This window comes from Chiloscyllium plagiosum, unplaced genomic scaffold, assembly GCF_037043375.1.
Source record: "Chiloscyllium plagiosum isolate Xiang-an unplaced genomic scaffold, Cpla_swu_hap1 HiC_scaffold_20, whole genome shotgun sequence".
NCBI lineage: Eukaryota > Metazoa > Chordata > Chondrichthyes > Orectolobiformes > Hemiscylliidae > Chiloscyllium > Chiloscyllium plagiosum.
This window is the reverse complement of record NW_028270158.1, coordinates 4,922,690-4,943,987: the sequence shown is the minus strand read 5'-3', so window position 1 is coordinate 4,943,987 and position 21,298 is coordinate 4,922,690. Positions and strand designations below refer to the sequence as shown.

The following is a 21,298-nucleotide window of genomic DNA, read 5'->3' as shown; positions in this document are numbered from 1 at the left end:
TCTTATTGTGCTACCTGAAACTTTTCAGTATAAAGAAACTTACTGTTTTAGTAAAACAACTTCTATGTAATAATTTCTTGTCTTTCTCTTTAGGATCCGAAAATTGATGTTTTTCGGAATACAACCTTTTACTTATATTTGATTGGAGTGTTTATAGAGTTTATACTTTCCTGCTTGACCGATCATCCTCCCCTCTTTTCTGAACCTGACAAGGATACTGTGAGTATTAATTTTTTTAATATGAAGTTTGCTGATCTTTTATGGTACAAAATAAAATGTTAGAAGTGCTTCATAAAATGAAAGCAAGGCACGTTTCCAGAAAATAGGTATTGAAGGAGTTGGGAATCCTCTCAAAGTGGCAACAGGAATTTGGTGTGTGTGAACTCGGTGCAGAGTGCGAAAAGAGGTGCTTTTGATTTGACTAGATTACTTCGTGTGGAAACAGGCCCTTCGGCCCAACAAGTCCACACCGACCCGCCGAAGCGCAACCCACCCCACTACATTCCACCCCTTCACCTAACACTACGGGCAATTTAGCATGGCCAATTCACCTAACCTGCACATTTTTGGACTGTGGGAGGAAACCGGAGCACCTGGAGGAAACCCATACAGACACTGGGAAAATGTGCAAACTCCACACAGTCAGTCGCCTGAGGCGGGAATTGAACCCGGGTCTCTGGCGCTGTGAGGCAGCAGTACTAACCACTGTGCCACCGTGCCGCCCAATTAAAAGTGAAGGTAAATTTAAGAGGCAATGGGACATAGTTAAACATTCAGCAATTAATTAAATTCCTTGAGCTCCAATGAAACAAAATGATCAGAAATTGTAAGCTACTGCTTGCACTTCTTGTATCATGTGGGGAGTTGCCAAGATATTGAGGTGGATTGAGGGAAACTGTTGAGAGTTGTAGGATTAGTGATTAAACCTAAAATTAGAGCCTGGCCATTTCAGGAGTAATTTCTATTCTAGGTCAATTGTTACTTTTTAATCCAAGAATAGATCTCTGGTTACTAAAGATATTGGGTATAGTCACCCCTAATCTGCAGAGTCCTGGAGAATAGTAATTATGTGGCCATTTGTTGGGGTAGGCAGAGGCAGACTTGATAGGAATCACCCAGGAGTGTAACACATTTAACCTTTTTTTTTAATAGAGCTAAGTACCACAGTGGGTGACAACGTCTGATTCATACTCCAGAAGATAATCATGTTTATTCTAGAGAATCTAGAGGAGGGATAATAACTTGGAAAGAAGAGAGATATGAATAGATTAGCAGCTAAAATAAACCAAAGGTATTTTATGTTGCACATGACATCCAATAATCTTTGAGTTACACAGAATTTTCCAGTGCAGAAGGAAGCCATTCGGCCCACCATATCTGCACTAGCTCTGTGGGTATTTTTGCATCAATAATAGGAGATGGAAGCCAACGTAAGGACCAAAAGGAGACCACATGGATACAAAGGGCAACAAATTTTGTCCAGTAAAAACAAACTCCAAGGGTTCCTAACGTAGCAATCATGGAACACGAAATAGTGATATTGAATAGGATAAAAGGAGATAAAGGGTGTTATTTAAAAGATTACCAATCCTTGAAGCAGAAAAGTTAGCCTGAATGGATGGGATAAATTTATCGTGGGTGACTATGGGATGTAAAGGTAGAATTTGTTGAGAATCTGATAATAATTCTAAACTTTGAGTTACTGTCTGATGGGTCAGTAATAAGGTAATCCAAGGGGGAGAATAGTAATGGACTTCAGGAAGACATGGACAGTTAAAATGGCAGCCAAATGTTATGTCATCTTTTAACACTTGTGTGAAAATGTATGTTAGTAGGAAGAATGAAGAGCAGCCATACAAATTAAAGGCAGTGGAAGGGTAGGGACATCTGGTGTATTTCAGCACAAATCACTGGAGATGACACAAGTTGAGAAGGTGTTGGAAAAGCTTACATGAACATTGGCTTTATTAGTAGAAAAATAATAGTATGAGAAAAAGAAGGAAGATATGTTGAACTTTGATAGATCTGTGGTTTGGTTATATGGAGTTTTGTGTTGAACATAGGCAGCTAACTTTGAGAAGAATGTCAAGGCATTGGTGGGTTTATAGGAGATATTTGAGGGAGGCATGACTTCAGCGATGGTAAAATCCCTACAGAGTGGGAGCAGGCCTTTCAACCCATCGAGTCCACACAGATCCTCTGAAGGGTATTCCAAGCAGCCCCACCCCAATTTATCACTGTTACCTCACATATCCCATGGCTAGCTAACATATCTGCACATCCCTGGACATCTTGGACAATTTAGCATGGCCAATCCATCTAACATGCACAGCTTTGGACTGTGGGAGGAAGTCAGTACCCAGATGAAACCCATGCAGACATGGGGAGAACGTGCAAACTCCACACAGTCACCCGAGGGTGGAATCAAACCCAGGACCCTGGCGCTGTAAGGCAGCAGTGCTAACCCCTGAGTCACTGTGCTGCTCCTGATGCAGGGAGACTGGAGCTCTGTTTGGAACGGAAAAGATTAAAAAGACGTTTAAGAGAATCGATAAAAATCATGAATAGGTTTGGCTTTTCCTTATTTACTCTATTTCCAGTAGTGTGGCCAGTAACCAGGGACCTGAGATTTAAGGTAATTGGTAAGAAGATCCAGAGGCAACATGAGGAAAAATTGTATTTTATACACAGTGGAATGTATTAGTGCAAAGCTGAAGGAAATAGTTTCCAAGGCTACCAGTTAGAATTTTCAGTTTGTCGCAAAGTTTAGCTTTTACTTAATGTATCCTGCACAATGTAGGAGTTGAGCCTCTCATTTTAAGGGAAATCATGAGCCGGTGCATGAAGATCTGATCTGCTGTTGGAGTATGCTACTCGTGGCCTCTGCAATAACATAAAAGTTAGGGCTATGTACTTGTTGTCTGATCACTTTCTGTACTGTGCTAGTTCCAACCCTGAGGCAGATTTCCATTTTTTGTACTAGATCTTTTATTGAATTTTAGAATTGGATTACCAGAGTTTTCATAGATGGAAATATCTGTTAAATAGATTGTTAAATATCAAATATTCCTGTTTTAAAGTCTGGTGATCATTGGCATTAGGTGTCCTATCAGTGGCAAGTGTTGAGCCCCTAGTATTGACTATCAGAACAAACAGGAGGACTCTGATTCGATTCTCCATTCCTGAAGAAGGGCTCATGCCCGAAACGTCAATTCTCCTCCTCCTTGGATGCTGCCTAACCTGCTGCGCTTTTCCAGCAACACATTTTCAGCTCTATATCAGAACAAACAGCTAAGCCCAAATGATAAAAGTTAAATGATTGGCCAGAATGAAGCCTGTTTGAAAGACTACTTGATGTCACCAAAAGCCAATGTTTGCTCTTGAGAAAGCTATAGAGAAGATCAAATAAAGCACAAAAAACAATATATTACCATATTAAAGGACTTGAGCTCCAAGTTTGGAAAGTTGCATTCTCCATAGAAGTAGCCATTTCACAAATGCTGAAGAGTCGGATAAATGTGGTTTGATTTGACATGGATTCGTAATGAAAATTCCTAACAAAGGAGAACAAGATTCTAAGGGCAAAGCCAAGGAGTAAAGGTTGCTACCTCCATCCTTTCTGATGCTCAGTGTTCCTTTTATAATCATCCAATTTAGTACAAAGGGCACAATAAAACTATTAAAATTTCAGTTTTTATAAAATCGTGAATGATCGAAAGGAGGGGTTGAAAGACTTCAGGCAGTTTTACTGCCCCATCCTCCTTGATGGTATTAGTCTAAGCCACTGATTTTGTGTGAAAAAGGATGCCCATGCAAAGTCTTTGGAAGAAGATGACAGGCTTAATTTTGAACAGTAAATAGGTTTATAAAATATTATTTCATGAATTATGGTCTCTTATGAAACAAGTTAAAAATAAATTTGTATTACTGCTGCTAAAACATTCACTGCTTTAGTAACCAGCACAGAACTGGTTAGCTCCTTCCAGCAGCAGACTTTTTATATCCTTATGGGCAGAGTTTGAATTAAGATTCAATTACTGCCTAATGCAACAAATAAATGAAGAAATCACTAAACCGTTTTAGGAATGTTCAATGGTAAATGTGATATGAATGATTAGAGTGTATTTGAAGGCAGCTGTAGGGAGAGACTGAGTAGGCTGGGACTCTTTTTATTTTGGTCCCTGGAGCATTTGAGGCTGAGGCATGACCTTTTATAGAGGTTTATAAAATCATGAGGGGCATGGGTAAGGTGAATAGCCAAGGTCTTTTTCCCAGGGTTTGGGAACCCAGAACTGCAGGGCATCGGTTTAAAGTGAGAGGGGAAAGATATAAAAGGGACCTAAGGGGCAACTTTTACACACGTAAGGTGGTGAGTGTATGGAATGAGCTGCCAGAGGAAGTGGCGGAGGCTGGTACAATTACAACATTTAAAACCTATCTGCATGGGTATATGACTAGGAAGGGTTTAGAGGGATATGGACCAACTGCTGGTTTTTGGGACTAGATTAATTTAGAATATCTGGTTGGCATGGACGAGTTGGACCGACAGGTCCATTTCTGTGCTGTACATCTCTAACTGACTCTCTATAACTGCCTTAATTGATTTCTGTTGAATTGTAATTGTCAGATGTGTTGTCCACTTTCTTGAACACTGTTCGGTCTTCTGTTTATTAATTGTCAAACTGGAGAGAAGACTTTAAAGAATCAAAGTATTTTCCCTACTTCTATTTTTCAAACAAAATTATTTAATACTGTTTGGATTACTTAACATTCAATTTTTGAAGTATGCCTTTTCCCTGTTGAGTATTACCAAGTCATTTCATACCCTTACCTTTGCTGTAGAATTGTACCTTTTAGCTAATTCATTTAGTGAGAAAATAGAAATGGAAATAAATTCTGCAAATTGTTGCTGTCCAATAGAAGCATGATCCATCTATTATTGTGTAACTTGTTTGAAGCCAACATTTTGCTGCTGTTTCAATATTCTAAGCCAGTGTCTTTCCCATATGTTTTTTCTTAAGGACTTTATTAAATTTCTTGTATTCAGTGCTTAGTTAAATTTAATTTTTTTAAAGACCGTAACTTTTTTTTAAAACTTCTTCTTCTAGAATCTGTGCCCTGAACTAAATGCTTCATTCCTGTCCAAGATAACATTCTGGTGGTTTACAAGGTATGTGGAAATATGACGTGTTTGTTCTTGCTGTATTCATGATGGGGTACTTTTCCTGAAATTAACACGATAATCTGGAAGAAATTTATTTTACAGTATCACTCATTTCTGTTTTGGTCATGTTTTCTTTCAAATAAGTTTAATTTTCTTTAGAGATCAATTTTAAAAGATTTTAAATGAATATGATTTATGTTGGTCAAGAAATGAAACCTGATTGATCAAAAATGATTCATAAGTTTGTGTTTTTTTTGGCAAAATGCTGCTAATCACCACTTTTTAATACTAGATGCTTCTGGTCAAGAGCCTAAATTTGATGAGAGCAATCTTGATTTTCCTTATGTTCTAATTAGTTGTTAATTGACTTGAAGCTATATTTATTGAATATGTATTTAACATTGAAGTGTTTTAAAGCTACGAGGTTTCACATCAACAGTAGAATGATTATGTTGCATTGCTTGGTCTTTACACAGTTATGGAATGGCAAGAATAACAGTTTTAACATGGAAGGTTATTACCAGATGCAAACAATTAGTCTATTCCATTGTTTGTCCACCAGGAGTTGTATTTGTTTTGGGTACAAAGGCTTTATCTCTCTTAAGGTTTCCTATCATTTGATGGTGATGGAATCCCTTTTGTTTTTGAGTCAGTCAGGGCCTGTGGGCATTATTGGCTGAGCCAATATTTATTGACCACCATAATTGCTCTGCTGCCTTGAACTGCTGCAGTCCCATTCTGTTCTGATCTTCTGTAGAATCATCCTCAGCCGACAGAATTAACCTACGTTCTTGCTAAACTGTGTGTTTCTGGAGCTACATAGCAGCATTGGATGGTCCTGCACCGTCCTCCTTCTGTCCACGCACAGCAATCTTTGAAGTGGCGTTACTGGCCACTTGCAATAGTCAAGTTTTGTAAGGAATATTGCTGTGAAATGGGATGTAGAAATAAATTTTTATGACCTTGGATAGACAGTGTTACTTTAGCAATAGTATCTAATGTTAAATCAAGTAAAATACATTTTCTAATATCAGTTGACTTGTCAGCAATGACACATGCATTAATAAGTCAATTTCCTGTGTTTTGAAGTCAATATTGAAGGCAGCAAAACCTGTATCAGTTTCTTGCCCAAAGCTTTTTAAAAAAATAACATTTTTTGCTTGCAGAGAAATTATAACACCTTTTTGTCGGTTTCTAATCATTGCTCACTACTTAGCATTGAACAAAAATGTTTCAGTTTAATCAAATTGGTTTTGCTTTCAGAAAGTTCTTCATTGTAAAGAGTTGAAAGATGATTTTTGTAATACATAATTTTAATTATGCCTTTATCACTTAATCATCTAATTTGTCAGTCTGTAGACACTGCAGAATCTAATTTCCTGGTTCTGCTGAAAGAACATCTATTTTAGTTGTTTATCAGTTCCATGCTGTATGTGACTACTTTTGTGTCTTTTTAATTGCTACTTTCTCATCTTTCAACATATTTTCAACCTTGAAAATGTCATGCTTGATGACACTTGATTCTTTGATTCTTTATCATTTTTTGGAGAAAAGATGACCCATTAACACACTACTTGCATTATTTCAGGATGATCGTTTTGGGATATAAACGGCCATTGGAACCAGATGATTTGTGGTCCTTAAAAAAGAAGGATAAATCTAAAATTATTGTGCCACGGTTAGTTGAAGAATGGGAGAAGGAATGTTTTAAGAAAACCAGGTAATGGGTAAAGAGTATTTTATAAATATTGTTCATGACTAAAATTGTTAGTTATTATTTCTGTAAATGGAATTCTTATGTGCCAAGTAATGTTTAAGAAATTTTGTTTTCATTTGAAGTAGACAAAGTGAAATGGTATACTCTCCTCAGAAGAACAGAACCGAAAAGGAACCTGAGCGTTCAGAGGAACCTGGTGAAACGCAAGTTCTAATTTTAAAGAAGAGAAAGAATTTGCAGCCTTCACTGCTGAAAGCATTATGTAGAACCTTTGGCCCTTATTTTATGATCAGCTTTTTGTATAAGGTTATTCATGATTTACTGATGTTTGCCAGCCCTGAAATTCTGAAGTAAGTTGCACAATTGTAAGAAAAACAATAAAAGGCAAATTGATTTCTATACAGGTTGTTCTGCTATAAAGCGTGTTTCGTTATTGCAAATTTGCTATAACATGGTTGGTGACATTGTTTCTAAAGCACAAACTTTTAAAGCATGTATTGGTTATAGTGTGATTCTGGTCCCATTAATTTAAATGGTACTGCTATTACATGATTTTTTAATGAGATGGGGTTGCACGAGAACAGAACTACCGCATTATAGCAGAACCGACTGTACTTAAAACCCTAAAGAGCTGTGGATACTAGAAATCAGAAACTGCTGGAAAAGCTCAGCAAGTCCGGTAGCATCTGTGGAGAGAAAGCAGAATTAATGTTTCATAGAATCCCAACAATGTGGAACCAGGCCATTCCAACCGTCGAGTGTACACCAACCCTCTGAAAAGCATTCCCTCCTGCCCACACCTCAATCCCTGCTATTTTCCCATGGCTAATCCACCTAGACTGCACATCCCTGGACACTTTGCACAATTTAGCATGGTCAATCAACCCTAACCTGCACATCTTTGGACCGTGGGAGGAAGCTGGAGCACCCAGAAGATGGAAACTCTGGACAGACACATGAGGCTGGAATTGAACCCAGATCGCTGGTGCTGTGATGCAGCAGTGCTAACCACTGAACCACTGTGCCATTTCGGGTCCAGTGACCATCAGACCTGATGATAGTGAGGAAAAAGTTGATTTTTATGCAGAGGATTGGTGGGGGTGGGGTGTACAGAGTAAGCGATAAGTGGGGTTAGAGATTAGAAAGAAGAACTTGACAGGCACAGGTGAAAGAATGGCTGCTAATGGAACTATTAGTGGATAGCAATGGGTAGTGTATAATAGCAGACCATGTGATAACAAGGCCTGGTGTGTGGGGGGTTGGGGTAAGGACATGGGTGAAGGTGCCTCAAGCCCTAAGTTGTTGAACTTGATATTGAGTCCAGAAGGCTGTAGGGAAATGAGGTTGTGGGATATAGGTGAATTAATGTTATTTCTGCAATTATAAGTTCTGATACAGAGTAAATGAATTCACATTAGTTTGTGATTGTTTCTCAGCTAAGAGCTGAAACTTTATTGCTGGAACAGCACAGCAGGTCAGGCAGCATCTAGGGAACAGAAGATTCGACGTTTCGGGCACATGCCCTTCTTCAGGAATGAGCAGAGAGTGTTCAGCAGGAGAAGATAAAAGGTAGGGAGGAGGGACTTGGAGGAGGGGCGTTGGAAATGTGATAGGTGGAAAGAGGTCAAGGTGAAGGTGATAGGTCGGAGTAGGGTGGAGGCGGAGAGGTCAAGAAGAAGACTGCAGGTCAGGAAGGCGGTGCCGGGCTGGAGGGATTCGGCTGAGACAAGGTGGGGGGAGGGGGGATGAAGAAACTGGTGAAGTCCAAGTTCATCCCCTGTGGTTGGAGGGTTCCCAGTCGGAAGATAAGACGCTAAGAGCTGAGTTAACAAGAATGGGAACTACATAGAGGAAGTATATAATCTGTTAAGGAAAATGGTATGTTAGCATGAGATGTGATTACAGAACAATGGTAGATGTATGGGCAACAGATAAGACAGTAGGAAAAACATCTGTTTTCCCACTTGTACGGGGACACAGGAACAAATCCTAATTACAGAGGTTATGAAGGTCAAAGTGGCCTCCGGAGAGGAATAAATGCTGATAAAGAAAGGATATGCCTAGCGGTGACCTGCAATAGGATGACGTCAAATAACCTTATGGGGGCCAGAGATAGGCATTTGTCACGGACAAGGCCGGATAAACAGAAGTTGTGGGATCAGTCTTAAGGAAATGAGTGACGTAAGCGGAGGAGGGGGCAAACAATGAAATAAGAAAAAATATGGGGATTCAAATTGTATAAATTTCGAGAGTTTGTTGGATTTGATGGTAGACATTGCACCCACTTGCAAGTGTACAAATAAAGGACACTACTGGTTCAGATTTTTGTCTCGGACTGCAATTGTTTAGTGAGTGAGCTTTGTTTCTCATAAGGTACTGTTCTTCCAGCTTGCACTGAGCTGCGCTGGAACACTGCACCAAGCCTGAGACAGCGATGTTGGCCAGGGGACAGGGTGTGTTGAAATGGCAGGCAACTGGAAGCTCTGGGTCTTTTTTTTTTATGGGTAGGATGTAGGTATTCTGTGAAGGAGTCACTCAGTCAGCACTTCTTTTCCTCAGTGTGAGCAGTGAATGCTGTAGACTAGATTTGCATGAAGTGCAGTCAAGTTTAGGGTGGTGCTAGAAAAGCACAGCAGGTTAGGCAGCATCCAAGGAGCAGGAAAATCGATGTTTTGGGCAAAAGCCCTTCATCAGGAATGAGGATGTGAGCCTCAGGCATAGAGAGATAAATGGGAGGGGGGTGGGGCTGGGCTATCTCTCAGCTACCTTCTCCCCAGCCCCATCCCCCTCTCATTTATCTCTTAATCCCTGAGGTTCCCAGCTGCATTCCTGATGAAGGGCTTTTGCCCGAAACGTTGATTTTTTTTTTTTCCCTGCTCCTTTGCTGCCTGACCTGCTGTGTTTTTCCAGCACCACTCTGATCTTGATTGTAATCTCCAGCATCTGCAGTCCTCACTTTCTCCTCCTTGAGTGAAGTGCAGATAAAGTGTTGCTTCACTTGGAAGGTATATTTCAGCTGACGAGGGAAGAAGTAAACAAGTACGTGTTACACCTTCTACAGGTGCAAGGGAAGGTACCTTGTGGGTGTTCGGGGTGAAGGAGGAGTGGATTATAGTGTCCCGGAGAGAATTGTCCTTGTAGATGGCTGACAGGGAAGTGGAAGGGAATATGTGTCTAGTGGTGGCATCATGCTGGAGGTGGCAGATGTAGCGGCTAATGATCCTCGATGCAGATGCTGGTTAGATGGTTGATGAGGACAAGGGGAGCCCTATTTCTGTTGTGGAAGGTAAGAGAGAAGATGAGGGCTGAAGTGTGGGAGATAGTTTGGACCTGGCTGAGGGCCTTGTCATCTTGGGTGCTGGGGAATCCTCGTTTGAGGACAAAGGTGGAGGTTTTGGAATCCTCTTTTTGAAGTTGGCTTCATCAGTTCAAATGTGGCAGATGATGGGAGAGTGGAAGAGAGTCTTCACAGGAAGTAAAGTGTGATGATATGTAGTCAAGGTAACTGTGGGAGTCACTGGGTTTAGTGGATACTGGTGGCCAGCCTATCCCCAGAAATGGAAACCGATTTCAAGGAATGAATGGGTGGAGTCAGAGATGGATCAGGTGAGAGTGGTGTGGAAATTGGAAGTGAAATTGATAATCTTTTCTAATTCTGAAAGAGAGGGGGAAGCAGCAACAATGATATAATCAATTATAGTGGAGAAAGTTATGGGTGGTGGCTTGAAAGGACTGAAACAAGCAATGTTCCACGTAACCCACAAAGAGACTGGTGTCACTGGGCCCATGCGGGTATCTATGGCTACCTTTTTGACCTGAGGAAAGAGGAGTGTAAAAGAAGCTATTCAGGGTGAGATGAGCTCGGCCAGGTGGAGGAGGTAGGTGGTGGATGGAGACGGTTCAGATCCTTTCTCCAGGAAGAAGTGGAGAGCTTTGAGACCGCCCTAGTGGGGGTGGACATTATTGACTGCAGATCTTTGAGCCCAAGTTCTAAATATCTCAGTTGGAGAAACATTTTCTCTAATTCTGTTCTATTAATCCTTTAATGTTTTGTATATGTAAATTAGATCACGTCAATGTTAAATTCTAGGGAATTTACTCAATACAACCACTCAACCCAAGAGTCAAGCTAGTAAACTTTTGTTGTTCTCCCTCTAAGGCAGGTATGTCTTCCATTGGACAAGGAGATCAAATTTACACACATCTGTATAGATGTGACTTCACTAATGCCATCTTTTACTTTTGTACTCTAATCACTCTGTATCGAAATGTAACGTACTATTTGTCTTCTGAGTTATTCTTCCTGCTTTTCAAGTTTATTTGCCCTGCCCATGCACTTGAACAACATGTTTAAGCTCCAACTGATGTATCAGACATGACTAACTTACATTTATGGAATGCTTTTCCTATACAATGTTACCCAGTGCACTTTAGAAAGGAATGACTAAGATGGATCAGTCCCAAGCTATTAGTGAAACAGTTTAGAGAAGTTAGTGAATGCTCGGATGCAAAATATGGAATCTGAGAACATTTTTAAAGAAAAATGGAGAAGTAGAGAGGCAGAGTGACTAAGGAAAGGAGTTCCAAATGGTAAGGCTGAGTTACTTGGCATGCTCTGACACCAGTGGTTTACTGAAAGACAGAGAATGTACCAAAAAACAGGTTCCCAAGACTGTGATGTGTGAAGGAGACCAAAATTGTAGGGAAAGGCAAGGCTGAAAAGGTAATTCAAACGTAAGATAACCATTTTGAAGAAGTACGTCTGTAGAAGTGTCCCTGGTCCTGAATGTTAATTCTGTTTCCCTATCCACAGGTGCAGCCAGACCTGCTGAGTTTGTCCAGCAATTTCTGTTTTTATAACTATTTTAAATTTTAATCATGTAAACTGCCAGAGAATGACTAAGTTAGCAAGCACAGGGTTAATGTGTTATTGAAATGGGATATGACACGAGCACTATTCTTGTGCTGATTATGTTGTACTGCAAGCATTGGGGAAATTAGAAAGGGGAACATTAGAAGTACTGGATTCTAGCTGGTTTAGAAGCCCAGATCTTAAATTTTGGCTCCTAAGTTGAGGTGGGGTCATGAGGGATATTGTTGTACAGGAGGAAATAAGTAGACTGAACAGCATATCCACAGTCAATGCTTTTTTCAGTTAGTGGCCTGGGAGTGCATAGCACCATTGCCAAGGAAGGTAGATAGTAACTTATTTAAGCATCTTCTGTCATTGTTCTGTGATCCAAGCAGCATAATCTGAATTAATCCTTTATGTGCCTTTGTTAGATTAGATTAGATTACTTACAGTGTGGAAACAGGCCCTTCGGCCCAACAAGTCCACACCGACCCGCCGAAGCGCAACCCACCCATTCCCCTACATTTACCCCTTTACCTAACACTACGGACAATTTAGCATGGCCAATTCACCTGACCTGCACATCTTTGGACTATGGGAGGAAACCAGAGCACCCGGAGGAAACCCACGCAGACATGGGGAGAATGTGCAAACTCCACACAGTCATTCGCCTGAGTCGGGAATTGAACCCGGGTCTCTGGCGCTGTGAGGCAGCAGTGCTAACCACTGTGCCACCATGCTGCCCACTGCAATATTTTTAGTTGAAATTTGGCTCTTGCTATTCATAATTGTTTTAAATTATGTCTAAGTACTTAGTGACATAATATAACATTAAATTAATTGCTGTGAAGCTGGATATAACCCTAGGCATTTAATCACTTTTTTTGTCCTTTTTTTTTGATAGGTTGCTTTTGCAGTTCATCAATAATGATAAGGCGCCAAGCTGGCAAGGCTACTTTTATGTTGTGCTACTATTTTTATGTGCATTTATCCAGACTCTCTTTCTTCATCAATACTTCCAAATTTGTTTTGTCACTGGAATGAGACTAAAAACTGCTATTATCGGAGCTGTTTATAGAAAGGTACAAGTTTGTTATGCTACTTTGGGTGGAAAGAAATGTGAAAAAACCATGCCAATAGTCCCTTTTGATAATTTTAATAGAATAATGTGAAAATGTTAAACTGTTGGCAGAATTATTAATCAGTAATGAGGCAGCTATTCTGAGTAGGAAATCTGTAGTTCTGTTATATATTCTAAGTAAGTTCATCACTTGTGATTATTCGACAAAGTTAAAAATCATACAACACCAGGTTTATTAGTCCAACAGGTTTATTTGGAGCATTTTTGAAGCACTGTTTCTTCTTAAGGTGGTTTTGAAACAGGATCATAAGACACAGAATTTATAGCATTTAGTTATTGAGGCATGGATAGTTTCTTGATTCGGTAACTTGAATACATTTTAAGTTTACTGTGGAAAATTATGTTCTAAGATTGTATGGAACCATGTATTTTTAAAACTGCATCTTCAAGTGCAAGGCTCCCAATCCAATCTTGTATTATTTTTTTCTTGCAAGGAATTCAAAACTAATTAGTGCAGTTAACCTTATTGAAAACACTTAAAAATGAGTAGTAAAGATTATGAAGCAAATAACTTATAAATGCTGTCAAGCTCTGTTTATTTTGCTTCCCAGACAAAGTGAGTTTCTTTAAACAGAAATTCTGAGTAAAGAAATCTGCTAATTACCTTTTTTATTTGAATCTATTTACTTCTACAGAATAGTTATTACACTTCTCGAAATGTTAGTTATAAAGCTTTAACTGGTTGAACTTATTAGTTTAGATTGCTGTTTAAATAGAATTGTTTACATTTCATTGTACATATCAAATGTTGTTTGAATCACTGAAAGGATGATTTTCTGAGTAATCAGTTTTTGTTTCCCTGTACAAAGGCACTAGTAATTTCCAATGCAGCAAGGAAAACTTCCACAGTTGGGGAAATTGTAAACTTGATGTCTGTGGATGCACAGAAGTTCATGGATTTGATAACTTACTTAAATATGATCTGGTCTGCACCACTTCAGGTGATCCTGGCTATGTACTTTCTGTGGCAGGTAATTAATTTGGTGTTTCTTCTGTCCTCTGGACAGTTATTTGTTAAAACAACGTTTACCCAGAGTTGTTAAATTATTTATATTTTTGGATAGATGAAGTTTCTGTTTTACCAACTTCACTCTTTAGAATCACTTACTATGTCATTGGAATGCAGGTGTGGTCTCACCAAAACCCTGTACAATTGCAGCAAAGCATCCCTGCTCCTGTGATCAAATCCTCATTGCTATGAAGACTGACATAGATTTAGGTTCTTTACCATGTGCTGCTCCTGCATGTTTATTTGTGATGTGCATGTGTGCATGCTATATGAAGTGCACTATAATAGAAATCTTGTTTTGGTGTTACCAGCTTTGAAATTCTTGAAAGATGCAACTTGGCTTAGCTGGGCCTCCATCTTACAAGGGAAGCGATTGTACTATTGCTGGAATGTTAATCCAGCAATCCAGCTCATGTCCTGGGCACCCAATTAATCCCATCACTGTGAATGGTGGAATTTGAATTGTGAAAATCTGAAATTAAAAGCCAAATGATGACCACAAATCCATTGACGATTGTTGGGAAAAAAAAACATCTGGTTCACGAATGCCCTTTTAAGGAAAGTAATCTGCCATCCTTTGGTGGTCTAGAATACATGTGACTCCAGACCCACAGCAATGTGGTTGACTCTTAACTGCCCTCTGGCAATAAATGCTGGCCTAGCCTGTGATGCCCTCATCCCCATGAATGAAAAGAGGGAAAAAAAGCTCAGTGAGGATCATAAGGTGAGTAGGCCCTCCCTTGTCCTGTTGCTACCACAATTATTGGCCATTGTTTATTGTACCCAATGAGGGGTTGAAAGTTGGTAGTGGCTACTGAAATGGAAAGTGAAGGTAGGTGTAGCTTCTGCTGGCATTGGATTTGAGACAATCGCTGTAATGGCAGGTGCCGAATTGTGAAGACAAAATTGCAGATCCCTCGAGGGAAAAGAAACCAACTACAAGCTGCGTGAGCAAAATATAGTATGGGAAGCAAGTGCATGAACTATGAAGTGAGGATAGAATCCTAAGAGAAATTATGATTGTGTAATCAAGGAGAGGGAGATGCTGGCTGGTATGGAAGGAGAAATAAAGTGGGGAGATAATGAGATTTTGAAGGTGTTACTGTGGAGCCTCTTCAGGGAAGCAGTGAACAAAATGATTTATTGAATCTAAAAGGGGAAGGATTGAGGGGCTGTTGCCCTGTTTTCCAGAGAAAGATAAATTTAAAGGTAGTAATCATTTCTTCTGTGAAGTAGTTGAAGTTAGTGTCTGAGTAATCGCACTGTTAATATCTTTTTAATGTTTAAAAAAGAACATGTGTCTATTAGTAGTGTGAGTGCAAATGTATAGGGAACACCTGTAACATTGGGGCCAAAGGAGCTCTAAGACAAGAATAGTCAATTTATTACTATATATCTGCAAAGGAATATATCTTCGCTTTCTGTCTCAACAACTGGACTGGATCTATTTTTATAATCAAAACTTTCTGCACTTCATTCCTTCTGGGAATGACATTATTAGAATTAATGACCTCCTACTCCATTCCTGTGTGTATTTGCCAAGCTCACCTGAAAACTATCATGGAATTATAACTGGAGTCCTTGTACAAGGTTTCTCTTATACCTTACCGAAAATCTACTTTTAAAGAGTCACAACATCATCTGTGGTGTTTTGCAAATCAAGTTTGGTAAAAATGTTTGGGTAATGCTAAAATTTCTACCGGTTGTGAGATTTGGGGAAATATTTATAACTTCCTAATTTCTAGGAAAAAAGATTTGGATTAGATTAATCTAAATTGGAAGGAATGAAGTTCTGATGTTATGTAACAACTTCAGTTGTGCTCTTTTTTTCTTCAAATACTAGCAGTTATTTAGCAATGAAATCCTCATGTTTTACCAAATGATACAGTATGGATTCCAAAACTGGTGTGTTGATTTTCATTACAGAATAGAATACAAGATTTCTACACTTGTTTAAAAGTTATGTAAATATTGCTGACAATTTTAATATTTTTGTACTTCAGAATCTGGGGCCTTCCGTGCTAGCAGGTGTGGCAGTTATGATTCTCCTTGTCCCTGTAAATGGTGTGATTGCAATGAAAACTAAAAACTTCCAGGTACAACGATGCAATTGCAAAATACTATGGATGCTGGAGATACTTGGGTCTTTTTAGCAGATGTGGAGAGAAACAGAGTTAAGGTTTCAGGTCAATATGACTTATTCAGACTTGAACAGAGGTAGAAACTTCAGTTTTGATCCACAGGAAGAGATTGAGGTGATAAGAAAAACAAAAAGCTTTGTGTCTCCCACATATGCTGCTGGACTTGCTGAGTATATCCAGGATTTTCTGCTTTTTAATGAAGTTTTGAATTTTGTCAAATTTATTTATTTTACTATCTTTTTACATTTACCTTGTTTGATAATATAACTCTTACATTCCATCAGTGTAACTAATAAAATAAAAATCTAAAATTTAACCTGAAATAGTGAACTGCAAATGTCTTGTGCCCTTTTACAAAGCCTTCTGAGAAAATGTTTTATTTAACTAAGTTTAAATAGAGTACTTCATGCCCCATTGTGCTTTCTCTTTCATTATGTCTCCCTCCGCTCAGAAGGATGTTGTGAAACTTGAAAGGGTTCAGAAACGATTAACAAGGATTTGTCAGGTTGGAGGGTTTGAGTTATAAGGAGAGACTGAACAGGCTGGGGCTGTTTTCCCTGGATCTTCAGAGGCTGAGGGGTGACCTTTATAGAGGTTTATAAAATCATGAGGGGCATGGATAGGGTAAATAGACAAAGTCTTTTCCCTGGATTGGGAGAGTCCAGAACTAGAGGGCATAGGTTTTGGGTGAGAGGGGAAAGATTTAAAAGGGACCTTAGGGGCAACTTTTTCATGCAGAGGGTAGTGCATGTATGGAATGAGTTGCCAGAGGAAATGGTGGAGGATGGTGCAATTACAACATTTTAAAAGGCTTATGGAGGGGTATATGAATAGGAGATTTTAGGGGGCTGAGTGCTGGCAAATGGGACTAGATTAGGTGAGGACTTCTGGTTGGCATGGATGAGTTGGACTGAAAGGTCTGTTTCCGTGCTGTACATCTCTATGACTCAAATGAATGTCACATTTTTACCATACTAACATTAATGTGGATGGAACTGCTAATTTTATCTTGGACTTCAGGTTAATAGCTCTAGTTACATTGTAAAATGACTTGAGTGCGTCATCAGTGCATTATCTTCATATGAAGCTAATCACGTCACAGAATCTGGAGTCGTCCATGTTTTTTTGGAAGAGTTGATGTGTGTATTTTATGTTCTTATTGCATTTCTGATATCTTTGCAATGCAAACAAGTACTTTCACAAATCTTTACCATAACTGGAGCTCAGATGTATAAAATCACTGAGGATGTGGTGTATGAAGAGATTCTTTCTTTCTGCACTGCTCTGTTGCGCTGTTAAGATTGCACTTTGTCAAAGCCGGTTATTAAAACAATTGGAACTGCCCCCTGACTTTAGAGTTTATAACTAGCTACACTTGCCCAGATTTGCCAATCTGAACTAGACCAGATTGACACTAAAACATCCAAATCATGCTCTAGTTCCGAGATATTTGAGTAATACATGGGGATTCTTCAAATTACTGAAAATCATTTAATATATGAAATGGGTAAAATTTTAAAAACTCTTTGCATGAGAAGGCATTTTGTTGCGTTATACCTTTTATGGTTTTATCTCTTGCACCTGTACAGAATTCCAACCTTGTTTTATTTTTTTTCCCAACTGCTTTCAGTGGCAAACAAAGTAGAAATGTGATGGGCTTTCAATTCTGAACTACAGTCGTATTCAACTTGGAATGTTAGTTGTGTTTCTCTCTCTACTGCCATGCCCAAGTATTTTCTGCACATTAGTAACATTTCATAAAATAGAAAGGTGAGCTATTTCGTCTTATTAAATGCATAATTTTATTGTTTTAATACCAGGTCACGCAGATGAAAGAGAAAGACAATCGAATCAAACTGATGAATGAGATTCTAAATGGAATAAGAGTGTTAAAGCTATATGCTTGGGAGCTGGCATTCAAGGAGAAGGTGCTGCAAATTAGGGAGAAGGAGCTCAAAGTGCTCAAAAATGCTGCTTATCTCTCAGCAGTTTCAACTTTCACTTGGGTCTGTGCACCATTTCTGGTGAGTACATTGCATTTTTTGATTGTTTGGACTTTGGGCCGGATTTTATTTTATCCAAAAATGGTTAAGATATCGGTTTGCTTTTTTGGAAAACTGTATGGCATTGATGTTTCTCCAAGATCATTATTTTATATCATTGGTTAGAACTGTAATAGGAGTAGCACAAATGTTGACTAAAAATCAAATGCAAGAAAGCCACAAATTGATAAAACCAACAAATTAGTACTGTACATTTTTTTTAAGGTTGTCCTTCAAAATAATTGTTTTCTCAGCAAAACAGTAGTCAGATTTCTTTAAGGTTGGTAACCAGTATTGACAAGAATTAAATAGACACTTTTTCAACAATGCTTAGATAAACTTGCACAGTTTTGTTCTAAGAATTGCGTGTGCGATGTTTTCCAATCTATTTTCAATATTACTTGATTTCTTTTTTCCGTGGTCCTTTTATCCATGACTTCAGTTTTACACCTTTTGAATTACTCTGACAATCAAATCCTTAGGCTGGAGAGTTATAGAAATTCACAAACTACCAAAGACTTCCCGACTAACTGAAGTTGTTTCCATCCCTGTAGGCTGTTTATATCTGAATAATGCAACCCACTCCTACCATCTTCAGTATTACAGACAGCCTAACCATAAAAATGTCAGACCTCTCTTATGCCTCATGACGCCTATAATTAAATAAACCAGATGCCATATTGGCTACATGCCCACTTGAACCTACAGCTTCCCCATGGTATTGTTACAATATTTGTCCGTAACAAAGGGATGATTACATTTGTGCTGGAATAGCTGCAGTTTGAAATTGTGCTAACCACAGCTAACAAAAGTGCAGAGAAAAATTAATAACTGATTAAGGTGTTCCTAAATGTTTTCACTGTTGTCTATCAAACTCCCTTTTAAATTACAGTTAGGAATTCACTCTGAATACTACCATAAGACCACTGGTTTTGTTGTATGTATAAAAATATGATGATGAATATTGAACAAAAATATTTTATGCATAAGGACATTATAACTTGGTGTAAATTGTTTGGAAATCAGAGTTATTATTCTGTTTCGAAGTACTTTCCGTGCATATGAATTGCATTGAAACAGTGGGGCAATGACGGGCACAGGCATCTATTTTGACTTATGGAGTATTTTTACTTGATTGAGTTTTGTGCTACCTGTTAACTGCAAAAGTTGAATCATTCATATTAAAGCTCGTCGATTGTTTTTGTGCCGCACATTTTCAAATGCCACTTTTGCAATGTTAAGCAACATAATTTAGTTAATGTAATCCCTTAAGGTGATCTTATTCATCTCTGGAATGTGAAGTGTCTCAAAATAAAGACTGTTTGAAAAATCTCTTTTGAAGAGAGCGTTCTAATGTATTTATAATATATTTTTCCAGTTTGATTTTTTTTCTATTAATGCAACAGAAGTGGCAAAGGATTAGATAATCTTTGTATATATTTGTCAAAACCAATAAGAGATGTCCTTTATAAAAGCTGATGAGATTTTATGTCTACATTAGGTTAAAGTATGCACAGCAGAGATATGTCACTGCCTGCAATATATTATACTGGTAAAGTGTTGTCTTGGGCAATGAATTTATGACTGGAAAGAATTCTAGACCTATTTTAAGAGCTTGTTTATTATAAGGGACATAATGAAGGATAAATGTTAAAATCAGTGGGTTCTGCAGCAGTGTTCCTGTGTGTTGCTTTGACTTTTAAAATAACTGATGTGATTCCGACCATCTAATTACTGTCTAATATAGTTTATACAGCAGAGTTCTGTTCAATAAATCGGAAGAGATGTAGCAAGGTTTACGTAAGACAGGACTGATTATGCACCTTTTACTGACTATGTAAGGAGCAAAACTGGGTCTTAGGGATTACTTGCCTATGTTGGGGCATTAATCTGAGTTTTTCTGAACTGCATATTTTGCATGTGGTTTCAACATTTATACTTAAGATTTCTTTTCTCCTTTTCTTAACATGAGACTTTTGAAACTTGCACCCAGCAGCTCCAGTGTAGTTACAAATTATTTGTCCATGGTATTGTTAGATGGATTTGATTGTGTCCTCACTCAGCATTGAGGGGAAGTGGTGCTGTTGACTTTTTTTAAAAATAATCATTCATGGGATGTGGGAATCCAGACCAGTATTTGTTGCCCATTCTTAATTAACCACTGACATGGCCCAGCAACCCATTCATTTCTAGGGTATTTGAGAGTCAACCATGTTTGTTATGGGTCTGGGGTAACGTGGACCAGAGTGACTAAGAACAGTAGATTGCCTTCCCCTAAGGAGATTAATGGATCAGGTAGGGTTTTTATATGAATCACGTTAGGTCTGATGGTCACATCTCCTAAAACTGGTTTTCAATTCCAGATTGATTGAGTTCAGATACCACCAGTTCCTGTAACTTTAGCTACTGGATTCCTAATTCACTGACCTTTGCACTAAATCATTATCCTCTGCAAGTGTTTTGGTAATGTTATTTCGTTACTAATATAGCAGTTAATGCTGTGGGAGGAGATGGAATCTAAATTGAAATTAAAGCCAGTCCGAATAATAATGACCATGAAGTAATTGTTGCAAGGTTTACCAATGTCACTTTTAGGGAGGAAAGTCTACTATCCTTCTCCTGTCTGGCCGCGGTGTGATTCTGGACTTACAAGGTCACAGTCATAGAGATCTACAGCATAGAAATGGATCCATGCTGACCAGATATCCCAAGCCAATCTAGTCCCACCTGCCAGCACCTGGCCCACTTCTCTCTAAACCCTTCCTATTCATATACCCATCCAGATGCCTTTTAAATGTTGCAATTGTATCAGCCTCCATCACTTCCTCTGGCAGCTCATTCTATACATGCACCACCCTCTGCATGAAAAAGTTTCCCCTTGGGTCCCTTTTATACCTTCCCCTCTTACCATAAACCTATGCCCAATTGTGGTTAACTTTTTGCATTTTCTTTTGCTCATGCAATGTGGGTGTTGCTGGCTGGTTCATCATTTATAACTCCTCCCTAGTTGCCCTTAACTGCCAAGAAACGTCAGAAAAGAATGATACTGGATAGGCCAGCCAAAATTGGCCAGCACCATAAACTATAAAGGCACACTCAACCGTGTGTTGACGATGGAAACTCATTTGGAAAGCTGTTGAACAAGAAACACAGATCTGATTTAGTGAGTGTGACTATATCCAATTCACCACCATCACCATCCCTGTAACTCGAGAGTAAATGGCTACGACTT

At 38.8% G+C, this 21,298-nt stretch overlaps 1 protein-coding gene across 4 annotated transcripts in view; it reads left to right on the top strand.

The window, feature by feature from the left end:
- Positions 1-21,298, top strand: part of abcc1 (ATP binding cassette subfamily C member 1 (ABCC1 blood group)) — a 109,257-nt gene that overhangs the window by 40,655 nt on the left and 47,304 nt on the right. For 3 of the 4 annotated variants that reach the window (XM_087997595.1, XM_087997593.1, XM_087997596.1), the window contains exons 5-12: positions 94-219; positions 5,109-5,170; positions 6,753-6,884; positions 7,004-7,231; positions 12,638-12,815; positions 13,684-13,845; positions 15,887-15,979; positions 17,845-18,048. In XM_087997595.1, coding sequence (XP_087853721.1) covers positions 94-219; positions 5,109-5,170; positions 6,753-6,884; positions 7,004-7,231; positions 12,638-12,815; positions 13,684-13,845; positions 15,887-15,979; positions 17,845-18,048 — 1,185 coding nt within the window. The remainder of the gene's footprint in view (positions 1-93; positions 220-5,108; positions 5,171-6,752; positions 6,885-7,003; positions 7,232-12,637; positions 12,816-13,683; positions 13,846-15,886; positions 15,980-17,844; positions 18,049-21,298) is intronic. The other variant, XM_087997594.1, reaches the window with a different exon arrangement.